Source organism: Rhea pennata, chromosome 19, assembly GCF_028389875.1.
Source record: "Rhea pennata isolate bPtePen1 chromosome 19, bPtePen1.pri, whole genome shotgun sequence".
Lineage (NCBI taxonomy): Eukaryota > Metazoa > Chordata > Aves > Rheiformes > Rheidae > Rhea > Rhea pennata.
In genome coordinates, this window is record NC_084681.1 from 7,557,733 (window position 1) to 7,570,627 (window position 12,895).

The 12,895-nt window shown below is 41.2% G+C and overlaps 1 protein-coding gene across 1 annotated transcript; it reads left to right on the plus strand.

Annotated features, from left to right (window-relative positions):
* Positions 1–134: 134 nt before the first annotated feature.
* NUP85 (nucleoporin 85) lies at positions 135–12,643 on the plus strand. The gene is made up of 19 exons (XM_062591954.1): positions 135–199; positions 290–383; positions 500–662; positions 1,010–1,080; positions 1,569–1,612; positions 2,449–2,518; positions 3,486–3,607; positions 3,958–4,092; positions 4,681–4,803; positions 5,196–5,327; positions 5,731–5,837; positions 6,158–6,241; positions 6,834–6,899; positions 7,378–7,529; positions 7,630–7,747; positions 9,139–9,239; positions 11,046–11,197; positions 11,832–11,918; positions 12,454–12,643. Exons 1-19 carry the CDS (start codon positions 167–169, stop codon positions 12,553–12,555), a joined length of 1,956 nt encoding a protein of 651 aa, XP_062447938.1. The 5' UTR covers positions 135–166; the 3' UTR covers positions 12,556–12,643.
* Positions 12,644–12,895: the final 252 nt, after the last annotated feature.

A 12,895-nucleotide genomic window follows, 5' to 3' on the forward strand; every position in this document is an offset into this window, starting at 1 on the left:
TCCTTGCCCCGGCGGCGGCCGGCGCCTCGCCGCGGCGGGCAGCGCTGACGGGAGGCGCCGCGGCGGGGAGGCGGGCGGCGGCGGCGGGCGGGCGGGCGCAGGCAGCGGCGCGGGCAGCCGCGGCGGGGCCCTGCGCGCCGCGCGGGAGAGGAGCGCGGCCGCAGCCATGGAGGAGCCGGACGCGGAGCCGCCGCTGATGGTGCGGGCGGGCGGGCGCGGGGCCGGGGGAAGGGACGGGCAGGGCGGCGGGGCTCCGGGCGCCCCTCACGGAGCCGCTGTGCCCTCGCAGGTGCTGCCGGGCGTGGACTCCGCCGCCAGGCAGCTGTGCTTCGAGTGGGGGCCCGCGGAGATGCTCGTGTGCGAGACGCTCTTCGGGGGCAGAGGTGGGTGCGGGCGCGCGGCCGTTGGGCGGCCGTTGGGCGGCCGTTGGCGGGCTCCGCCGCCGCTCACTGCGGCCGGGGCTCTCCGCGGCGCCGGGCTCCGACGCGGTTCCTTGCAGGAGCTGGCGAGGGGCGGCCGAGCTCTTCCTGCGTCTTCGTCGTCCGCAAGGACCAAGACATATACGTCCAGACCTTGCGCAAGCTCTTCAACGAGTCGCACGGGATCTTCATCGGCCTCCAGAGGAGCGAGGAAGAATTTGCTGGGAAATCGAGGAAAACGCAGTGAGTGGACTGTGGCTGCAAAGTTCTGGAAACAGAAGTTGTCGTTGCTCTTTCATTTGCCTCCAGTGAGGCAGACAGCGACTGTAAACCAGCAGCTCTGTACTTGAAGCTACGGTTAATCAGCAATAGTGCAGTATAAATGACTATTCAGGGGTGATTTTTTAAAGCAAGGCCTGAGCAATCCCTTCACCTGTGTATAGTGTGTATCTAACCAGTGTGTTCAGCCTCACTGACTTCCACTAGATTTACCGTAGGAGGACTCTTAATGCAAAAACACTCGCAAGACTAGCAGACGACAGCCATAGACCTAAAACTCTTCCTAAGCGTAGTCTTTTTGTGCTTGGCAGATTGGTTCAAGTGAGTAAAAATTACCGCTCAGTCATAAGGGCTTGTATGGAGGACATGCACCAAGCAGCTGGTAAGTCTGCTTATATGTTTTCCTACTGCAATAAAAGGACATGCTATTTGTGATTATAAAAATAACATTGCAACCGTAATTTGTTACCACTGTAAAATAGTGTGCATGGGTTTCAGTAACTGTCAAGACTCCATTTCCATCCCTGGGATTTCCAAGTTGGTTTATAAATCTGGTCTGAGATTTTTTTGCACTACATTTTAACTGATTTGGGGGGATTTGCTTTCTTTTCATTTCTGTGGTTGCAGTTTTATGGGAAACAGGCCAAATTAGCAGCTTGCTGCCAAAAAAGTGAGATATTTTATTCTTTCGTTCCATCCTTACCCTGTAAACATACCAGATTTGTAAAAAATAAAAGGTTAGCTTTGTCATGTATATACTAATTTAAATGTACAATTGGTGAGCGATCAGGACTCTTTATCAGTAAAGAGTTATGAAAGAAGGGTAAGTATGTTGAGTTTTGACCTTCTTTGTTTTTCCCTTTCCCTCAGTTTCAGCTCGGGACCCTGCCCTGCAGAGCCAGTATAGTACTCAGGTAATCTGCAGTCATGTCCACATAGTCACAACTGAACACGAACCATTGGCTTGCAAGTTGGTCAAGGCCAACACTGTGGCAGTAATGTGTTTTAGTTGTAACTCTGGCTTAGTATATTGAATACAGTGCCTGATCAAGAATAAATGTGTATAAACAGTTAGCGTTTGTATTTCTAAAACAGTAAAAATGTGTCCCACATCTGGAAACACTGCCATTTCTTAAATGTGTGTTCAGTTTTGCAGGTGTGATGTTTTCTTGCCATCTAAAAAACCCAACTGTGGGCCAGTACTCACCTGGCTGAGACTTCACTTCTCAGATGCTCAAGTTCCTATCAGCTACGTTTGAACTTTGTAGCAAGCTCTAGAAGTTACAGTGAACTTTCAGATGCTAGGACAATGTTATCGGAAGAACAGTGTTCACAGAAAGATTGTCCTATGTGGCAGCACTGATATTCCTTAATTGGTCTTTCAGACTCAAATGCAAAGGCAAATTACTTTTATAAAACAAAACAAAAAAAAATGCTGATTGTAATGTTAAATCTTAGGAGCGAAAAGAACTTGAAAATAACAGTTCCTGTACTGCTTTCACCCCCCACTAATGACACATTATTTTGAATAAACAAGCAGCTCTAATATTTTCTAAGGTGAATGTATATGGAGAAATTGTGGCCTGCTTCTGTCTTTTAATTTAGATCTCAAAAATGTCAGTAGGGTGTTTCATCTATAAGAATCAAGCTTAACAGAGCAATAGCTATGGGCAGTAGATGTCTTTGTGCAGTTAAAAACCCCATTATTTTAATAGTTACTGAGTCTGAAACATGTCCCTGCTTTTTTCAGGTTTCTATTCTTTCTGCAATGGAGCTGATCTGGAATTTGTGTGAGATTTTGTTTGTTGAAGCAGCTGTAGGTGAGCAGTGAACTATCCTGATGTTAAAATCGAAGGGCTTTTTATTTGCATATTCATTTGTTTAAAAAGTATACAGCATCCATTGTGTCATATCTTAATAATGTTTTAGAAATATTATTGACAAGTATCAATAAGCCATTTAATACCTCTTCTGCTTTGGCAAGTTGTCTTCTATGTCTTGAATCACGTTAAACTGTTAGATTTGCTTTCTGCTTTTCTCACTTACACACAATACACTCTGAATTGGCTTTTTCGCAGAAAGATAATGGAGTATAGTGATATCAACGTTTGTTCTGAGTTTATTTGATTTTCAAGTATAAAAACATTTTTAAGTATAAACTGTTTAAGTTGATGCTAAGTAATATTTACACATACTCTAGTCCAGCTCTTTTACCTTTAGGATGCTGTCTTTGAATTCAGTTTGCTTATGCCAGCATTCTAAATGAGGAAATGATCAGAGTTGGCAAAAAAATATGCTATTTGCTCGGTCCCAGAATTCAGAATAGAAGTTCACAAATATAGATTATTAATTTGAAGAAAAGTTAGTTACCTAGCGCCAGATTACCTAGTTCCTCATATCCAGTTGATAGAGGATGGTGAATGAAATCAGGAAAAACATTGCATGTGTCTTTTGGCATTGCAAGATCTATTATTTGAGTCACTTACCTGTTACGTGCTAAAGTTGGATTTTCTTAGGTAAGTGTCCTTCTACATCATGGAGGAAGCGACTATAGACTGAGTCTTCATCTTCTGTTTAAATTTTGCCACATGTAATTTTGTCAGCCATCTCGTGCTTCCATGGCTTGGCTACTTAAGGATCTCTGTCCCTTTGTAATATGAGTAAGGCAGTTAAAAATCTGATTAGTAAGCCTCATCTAATGGTTGTCAAACCGTTAAGGTTGGAATTGTATAAAATAACAAGCAATATAATTGGGAAGTAACAGAATAATATCTTCTCTGCATAAAGCTGGTCCCCTCCTACTTCGCCTCCTTGACTGGGTTCGACTTCATGTCTGTGATGTGGATAACATGGTCCGTGAGGTTCTGAGCAGTGAAAATCCATCAAAACATGAGCTCTTTTGGAATGTGGTGAGTATCGTCATCTATAAGCTTCATATAAGAAGAGAATTCACCTTTTTCTTCTTTGCCTTCCTCTTCCCCACTTGTCAGCGATCCCACATCTCAAACTAATACATAGGATACTGTTTTAAGATGAAACCATTGTGAAGATGATACTGCCCCTTGTTTCTAACATGATCGTTTCATTACAGATCCACAGAGGCCAAGACTTGTGTATTTCAATTAACAGAGCCTAAAGTTTAAGCATTTTAACTCCACTTTACTTGACTAAACTACAAGTTAAAATTCCCCTGTGATGTTCCACCTGGGTTTTTTGTAGCTTGCACAGTGCAGTGCTCACACACAGGTGGTTTTTGCAGGTGGATGTCTTTGTGCTGCAAGGCCGAATGGATGAAGCACGGCACTTACTCTCTAAGGAAGCCAGTGCCAATCCCACATCAGTGAACATGTGCAGAATCTTGGATGACTTGATGAAGAAGATGCCTGTGCCCAGTGTATGTACAAAGCAGCTTTTCATGCAGTTCTGTTGGGATGACACTTAGACTAATCTGTGTATCTCCACAATGGCTCCTATAATATCACAGTGTGTTGACCATTAAAGTATCTCAAGAATTATCCCTTTCAGTAGTAATAATTGCATTCTTGAATTGCCCGGAAGACCCAAATACACAGGAAAGAATTGTTAGGTGAAAAAACAACATAGCCAGAAAGATCATTTTTGCAGCAGCATACATTGTCCATTCGTCTGAAACAATTCCCACTGAAAACTTTTCACAGTACTGCAGGGAATATTCTTTGAAGACTTTACCAACGGAGCTTCTCTGTTGCAGTGATCTCCTTGAGGAGGAGAAAATGCAGCTGCATCATTGTAGTTGTTTTTGTGGGTTCTTGTGCAGTCTGTCACTTAGCCTTATTTAGATGGGTAAAGGAAAACATTTCAAATGCAACTGGAGAACAATGTGAAAAATTCATGTGGCAGCTCTGTGTTTAGCTTTTTAGCATGAATTAACTGTGCAAGTTGAGCCCAAGTGCAACTTGATTTGACATTTCCTTTATCTTATGTGCATACATCTTGTGTTCAGCTTGGCAACACCCAGACATTGACTGAGATGGAGCTGAAACGGCAGCACTGGCACGAAGAGTGTCAGCGGTATCTACAGGATGGAACTTTTGCTTCTAATTCGCACATGGAATCCCTCTGCAAGGTGCGTTTTGGATGACAGGGAAAGAGACTCTGGATGAGTATTGAGTATCCTTTTGTACTTCAGGAGCCCTGCGTAGCTGTAAGTTTGATATGCTAGACAATCTGTTCATTAAATCAGAAGACTTCAGGCCAAGGCTTTTGTACTGTGTTCTTGGCTTTTCCATAGACTTTGCAAGCTTGGGCAGATTATTTGCTCTTCCTGTCCCAAACCGTAATGCTGGTTAGGGAATTGAGCTCTGAGATATTCTGTCCTTTGCTGTTTAATTTTGATTACATTATGAACTTTACAAAATGAGAGTAGCGTTCCAGAAAAGTTAAGATGCAACTACTTACTGTATTTGCATCTTAATTGCTGTAATTGCAGAGTTACTCTCATATTTTTTCTCCCATTAGATCCTGCTGGGCGATGAGAATGCCATACTGGAGAAAAAGGAACTCATGACTACCTGGTACCACTTTCTGGTTACCCGACTCCTGTACTCCCATCCCACTGTGAAGCCAATGGAACTGCGTTTCTATGCACAGGCATGAAATAGAACTGTTTTTATATCCTCCACAGTTTAATGCACAAGGGCTACTGTATTTAAAACCAGCTTTGGGGGGACTGACATCTTACAGTAACTATATATCCAAGAGATTTTTTTCTAGAATTTGGAAGTGGCCTGGGAGACTGATACTGTGGGTAAATTGTTGAGGACTGAGTCTCTTGAGTATCTAATGTTACCAGCCTTGTTTCTGCAAATTGTTTTCCCAGCTTCTTTATTCCTATATTCCAATATTGTATATTTTCTGTTAATATGCTTCTATCTTCAAGACATTTCTTTACCACAAAATAATCTAAATGAGGCTATTACATCCAAACAAATGTCTTCCTTTATATTGTCTAACACTTGCTTCATTTATCTTATCTTGTTTTCTTATTCCACAGTCTAGTATGGACCTGTTCCTAGGTGGAGAAAGCAGTCCTGAGCCTCTAGACACCATTTTAATGGCAGCCTTTGAATTTGAGATGCATCAAGTGATCAAGGAATGCAGGTTGAGTTTTAAGGTTTTTTGTCTCCCTAGTTTTATGGTATTTCTTCTTTGTGACTTCAGTCCAGAAGTCACTGGGATCCCAGTGTATTTAGGATAAAGAGTATGATTACAGACTGCTGAATTATTCTTTTAAAGAACTCAATAAGAACATGTGAAGCAGGCAACAATTAAAATTATTCCATTAGGTCTGGGACATTGCAGCCAGACTTTATACAATAATACAGCTTCTGTGACAGTAAAAAACAACTATGGAAAACCTGACATATTTCTTGGAAGTTGTAGGCTTAGCTTTTTCTTTCTTTTCCTTACTTCAAATTTAGCATTGCCCTGAGCAACTGGTGGTTTGTGGCTCATCTGACTGACCTACTGGATCACTGTAAACTTCTGCAGTCTCACAATCTCTAGTAAGTGTTTATTTGCACTCATTATTCAGATGCACAGAAACAAGGATAACCAAAACAGCACGTGGATTTTGGTTGTAAAAGGGCATGTTGGGCATTTACAGAAGATGGAAAATAAAGCTGCTGCACGTGCTCAAGAAGTTACAGGCAGCCCAGATGCTCTGAGGAGCAGAAGCAGTTGCTAACCTGATGAATTTGACATGCTATTTCAACAGTGCCTCAGTGCAAAGTTACTTTTTTTTTTAATACATAATTTTAGCTGGAATATAATCAAAGGCCTAAATGTTTGTGATTAAGGGTATGGTGAGAAACTTACCTAAAAACAATTTTCATACTCATCTTTTTTAACTTCAATTTAAGCAATTGAATGCTGTTACCTGAAGTCCCTTGAAGTTTAAGTTGCTTAAAGCAGTCACTGCTTCTTGTAAATTCTATTTGCTAAGTGCTGCAAATAATTGGCAGGCCTTCCCAAGGAGAAAGCTGCCCTAGGCCTGAAGTATGAAGCTTATTAAGATAGCCTATGAGAAAATATGCTATATAGATGAAAAGTATTTTTGAAATAATTCAGCAGCTGCAAATATTTTTTTTTTTCCAGTTTTGGTTCAAATATGCGTGAATTCCTTCTACTAGAGTATGCCTCCGGACTCTTCTCCCACCACAGGTAGCAACTCTTCTCTACTCAAGGCTAGACTAACATCAAGATAGCCAAAGCAGATAACTTCATGTTAATTAAGTAAAAAGGCAAAATTTAGTTAAGTGGCTGTTAGGATTTCAGCAAAGATATTTGTAAGGGATTGTACAACAGTACCACTTTTTCCTTCCTGAAATAAAGACAAAAATTATCTACAAAAACACATCAAGCGTATTGACTAGGATAGAATTGTTCCTTCCTTTGTGGCTTTTCCACTACAGAGCCAATAGCACAAAAGCACTTGTGAGATCCAGGTATTCCAGAGCTGTTAAAAATAGGCAACTGATGCTTCATTACAAACCAAAAGCCATTTTAGATCTGAATGTTAAGTTAATTAGAGCTAACTCTTATTAATCCAGATTCAGGTTTTCCTTGCGACTTCAATGTTGTACTTACCTAAGACTTGCATGATTGGAATGCTTGACTTTCCTTTTCTTCTCTTTCTCAGCCTGTGGCAGCTGGGGGTAGATTACTTTGACCACTGTCCAGAATATGGCAGGGTTTATTTGGAGCTGCATATTGAGCGGATACCCCTTAACACAGAACAAAAGGCCCTCAAAGTGCTGAGGATCTGTGAGCAGAGACAGATGAATGAACAAGGTGATTGTTTCTTGAATCTCTGAAACTGTTTATAGTGATATAATTGAAACTACTGAAACTGATTCTTTCTATTCCTCTTCTCCTGTACATTTTGCCTAAGTTCGTAGCATCTGTAAAATCATGGCCATGAAAGCACTGCGGAACAATCGCTTGGGCTCTGCCCTGTCTTGGAGCATAAGAGCCAAGGATGCGGCTTTTGCTACGCTAATATCAGACAGGTGAGTCTGAGTCAAGTTCCTAAATGATGCTGCTACAGCAGGATTATAGGAATGAGGAGAAGGTGGCCATCCTGAAAAGGTCCTGCAGGCAGATTGAGACTATCTTTCCTTCAGACCAAGCATGTGCTTCTGGAGTGGAAAATAACATTGTTTGGTACTTCCATCTGCAATATCTTAACTATTTCTTTTCTACCCCTTTTTACTCTGTCAGATGCAGAGATGAAACAAGTTGACTTTATCTAACAATCCAGTCCTCTTAAGCCTTGCTTTGATAAACATTTCTTTTGGTAATAGCTCTACCTTATGCACTACCCTTTCACTTGCTCCAGTACAGCCATGTGATGGACTGCACCGTGAACTAGGGAACTAACTTGAGTGAAAGGTAATCCCTTTCTGTGATTTACTCAGTAAATCATTTTTAACCAATCCAGTTCACCATACAATCTCCAGTTCACTATACAATCTCCAAACAGGTCAGTGGGAGCGGTTTAAGCCAGCATTTTTGGAAAAAAAAATAAAAAAAGTATTAAACTACAATTATAATGTGTGTAGCAAAGAGTAAAGTTTCATTGAGTCCCTGGTTTTGAATAAACTTGTCACAATATTTGACCTTGAAGGGATGGGAAGGTTGTTCTCAAATAGAAGAAGAGGCTAATGCTTAGCTTAAACCTAGATAAAAAGATATGGTGTTTTCCAGACTCTCTTTAGGCTTTTTAATTTCTAACAAACTCAGGTCTTGTATTTTTTGCTAATTGAAAATAGGCTAGTATCAATCTGTTTGCCTAGTTAGAGTATAATTTTGAAATTACCCTCTTGATAGAAGGCCAGGTAATACACAATATTCAATAGTGAAAAGGGAGTAATGGCACTGCTGTTTTGTTTTGTTTTTTCTCTGATGAAGTAAGAGCCATTATGTTTCCTTCAACAGAAGGTGAAAGAAAACCATAACAGGAAGCAGAGACTGAAAAAGCAGCATAATGAAGGCTCAAAGGCTCTGACAGGACAGAGCCAAAAACCTTTTAAGGCTTTACTTGTTCCTGCTGCTTATCAACTCTTTTGCGCAGCAGAGAAACAGAGCTTCTGTTATGATGTGGGAGTGTTATTTGTGCATCCCCCAGCCTCAGCTTCCTGTGCTCTTTCCCTCACCTTTTCCTTTAAAGAAAAAATCTCAACTACCACAAAATCTAGAGGAGTAATTAAATTACTTGCTAGAAGCATGTTACGCCAGCTCATTGGCCACCCCCAGGAAACGTTTTGATGTCTTCTGAAGCCCTCAGAGGTGGCTGACTAAAATGGAACTGAAGTTTCCTAAGGAGGGATTGGGAGATAAAAAATGAATGTGGAAGATACTCTCCCCTCTAAGCTTTGATTGTGTTTTACTTTCTCCTTAGATTCCTCAAGGATTATTGTGAAAAGGGATGCTTCTCTGACTTAGACCTCATTGATAATTTGGGACCATCCATGCTTCTCAGTGACCGCCTGACATTTCTTGGTGAGAATTTACTGTTTTTCATTCCGTTACGTTATTTAGAACATTGCTAACTCTAAACAATTATTTGCACTTGTCTCTTTTTCCATCTGGCTACATCCTGTGTACAGGTGATGAGGGGAAAGCAAATAACTGAAAGTGAGCTGGGATGCAGCCTGTTTGCTATCCAGACTGCATTTGCAATTGCACTCACAGTAGGCATCTGTGCTTCTTTGAACAAGACGATTCTGAATTCTGACATTCATGTGCTTTCTCTTTCTTAGTCTTTGTCTAGTTTGTATCACTGCCTAGTGACACTTATTTAGTGAACACATTGAATTTTAGTGAACACAACTTGGAAGACTTCTGGGGGGGGTCATCCTTAGGTAGACTACTAATTTATTTTGACAATTTGGTAAATTTAGTAGCTTCATAAAGCTCTCTGAAATGTCTCTACGGTTATTCTAGGTTCAGCATGCCAATTTCCAGTTCGCTCAAACTAAAGATCTATTTTACCCTCTCACTATAGCAATTGTGCTATACAACATCTAGTTTCCTTTACATACCACAGCTTCCTTCTTCTGGCTGGCACAAGTGTAGGCTGTGGTAACTTGCCCATCTGTCTGCAACTACTCTGTAGCCTTTGATGATTAATGGACTAAGACAGGAAACAGAGCTGAAGCGCACCTTTCCCTGGAGCCATGGCAGTTAGCAAGCCCAAATACTTGGCCCCAAATCTAATGAGAATATAGAATAGCTCTTGGCAATTGTCTCTTCTGGTTGACAGCAGCTTCACAGTGAAGGTAATCCTGAAGTCTATGTTCCTATCTGGTCCAGGCTTGCAAAAGTGGAATTGTATTTCCTTCATTTAAGCCTTATCCTAAATTAAGCTTAGAATAACTGTAACTTTTGGAAATTGATATTCCCTCATAACTTGGTATGTGCAATGCCACCCAGGACCTCTTGCATGAGCCCCACAGAGTTGTAGTTTAATTGTGAAACTATGATTATTTACAAGTGACCTCTCTTCTTGGTTTTTAAAATAATTCCTGGAAGACCTGAAAATACTTCTGCTCATTTTTTTTTCTTTGGAAGTTTTAGAAACATCAGGTATGCTTTTGCTGGACATCTTGCAGATGTCTCTGTCTTGAGCTCAAGCATTAATCAAAGGGGAATCTGAATCGGAATTGTTACTTCCAGCTGTGTTGACAGTTCAGTGGATATAAACAAAACCACAGACTAAAAAAACCACTTTCATCCTCAGCCAGTTCTCATGGACTGCGTATTGATCTCATTGATTCATAGTGAAAGCAGAATTTTCCATATTAACAAAGATCTCAGCTTTCACATAAACAATCAGGAAGACTATGAAGCCTTTCAGGCCTTATGATATTCTGACGTATCAAAAAGAGCATTCTTCCTCTCTCCTCTCCCCTCCCATTTCTGTTTTTTTGCAGACACCAGCAGTCTCTCTAAGTCACTCATGTGGTTGCTCACCCTGGAAACACTCAGCACCACACTGAGAAACTGGAGACAGTATCAGTTAGCTGACAGGCTGCTTCAAGCAGTAAACCTTACCAAGAACAATAGCAGGCTTTCTGCTGCCTTTTCAGCCTCTCTTTTAACCTTTTTTTAACCTTTCTTGATGCACGATATTCTGTCTTTTCCATTCAACCAGGCTCAGCTGCTTTGAAGGTTCATTTCAGTTGAGGGTAATTCCACTAAAGATTTCATGATAGTGAACTGAGCTCAAAACATCCTGTAACCTAGGCTTGTACTGTTCTGATAGACTCTAATGCCTTCTACCCTTCACCAACACCCATGGCACAGGGAAGTACCGTGAATTCCACCGGCTGTATGGTGAGAAGAGGTTCTCTGAAGCTGCCAAGCTGCTTCTGATGTTGATGACTGCCCATATTGCTCCTTGCTCCTTCTGGATGACCCTGCTGACAGATGCCCTTCCCCTGCTGGAGCAGAAAGAGGTAAGCACGCTGGTCAAATGTGACAAAGACCACCTCACCCTTTCTTTTTTTCCCAAGGTACCTCAGAGTGGTGACACCTTTCTTCCCCCTATAAGCAAGTGAATTGTTAATGAGAGTTCAGGAATTGCACAGTTCTCCAAATGTCCTATCAGTGGGAGCACAAAGAATCTCATGTACTATCATGAGATACCATTTTGAATCTGGGATGGGATAATCAACTATTAATTGAGTGCCCCCCTTTCAGAAAATAGCAGTAGAATACAGGTATGCTGATGATTTAAGCATGCTACCTCCGGTTCCTTCTGGTAGTTAGCTTGGAGATTGTTCTAGTGTGCTGCCTTCTGCTAAGCTGAATTTTTCTTTTAAGATCCATCAAGAAAATAGCAAGTTAGTAATTATAAACCCATGACTGGATAAGGCCCAGAGAAACCTGCTCTGACCTCATAGTTGACTCTGCTTTGTATAGGAGCTTGGACCTCCTGAGGTCCCTTTCAACCTAAATTATGTTATGATCTTATTATCAGAATGGATCTGTGGCAGTGTAAAAGCATTCTCCTACTCTCAGCTGATATCTTCTCAGACCACGTGATGTCCTTAAACTCAATCATTTCAGTAACTATTCTAATTTCCACAGGTTATATTTTCAGCAGAGCAGACTTATGAATTGATGCGATGTCTGGAAGACTTGACAGCAGGGAAGTCAGATAAGCAGAAATTCCAGGTACTACCTCTTTCAAGGGCAACTAGATAGTGAATTAGAGGGGCTCTCTAGGGATCAGAGAAAGCAAGCCTGAACTTTGTATTCCTGCACCACGGCAGAAAAAATAGAGAGCATGAGGTACTGAGGCTGTTACTTTTAAAGTTTGGCCAAATGAGGCATCATCATAAGGTACTTAAGCATACACAAAAGCAGTACAAGAGTACTTCTACTCTGCCCTGTTCTGCTCTTTGCATTGTACTATGAGGCTTTTCCAAGATAAGTAATTGCGTAATTACATGAACAATGAAAAGGTGAGATGCTGCCACCTAACAGCTCCAGCTATGAAATGTTCCAGGCACAGAACAAACAGGGAGCTATTTGCTACACGTGCAAAGCTCTGCAGCTGCTAGAAAAATAAAAAGGTTTGGTCGATCTGTCTTGTGTTGATTAAAGCATAGGCAACACGTTACCCTCTTCAGGAGGTCCCAGGGAGAAACAGAACTTATTGGGTCATTACTGTGTTTAATAGTCTACCTCAAACTCTACTTACTTTTAGGATGATGATGTTGAGACTATGAAAGTGGAAATGCTGAGACTTGCTCTTGCACGAAATCTTGCACGAGTCATCGTCAAAGAAGGCACATTGGAAGGATCTTGAAGAGAGCACTATGTTATTTTACTCTTCCTCTGTGATTCACTGTACATAAACCTGACCACTTTTCTAAGAATAAATGTCTTGTTTTGCATATTCCGTGGTGATTTTTCGTCTTTGTAAATACAATTTTTAAAAACAAGCCATGTCAAAATGTTAAGGTAGCTTGTTTGAAGTTGGACTTAGGACCTCCCCATTGTAAAGCAAGTCTCATTGGCAATGGCAACATAACCTTTGTTTTCTCAATTATATTGCCTCTAGTATCCAGAACTGAATTTCTGCCAACTTCTTATATCACCGGGGTTTTAGAAAACAGCAGCTTCTGCCCTTTTGGTTAGTCTTGGAG

Bases quoted from the DNA above. Each gene is read 5' to 3' on its own strand.
- NUP85 (XM_062591954.1), top strand. From the start codon at position 167: ATGGAGGAGCCGGACGCGGAGCCGCCGCTGATG. The intron at 384-499 runs GTGGGTGCGGGC...GGTTCCTTGCAG, and splicing joins GACGCTCTTCGGGGGCAGAG to GAGCTGGCGAGGGGCGGCCG. The intron at 1,613-2,448 runs GTAATCTGCAGT...TGCTTTTTTCAG, and splicing joins AGAGCCAGTATAGTACTCAG to GTTTCTATTCTTTCTGCAAT.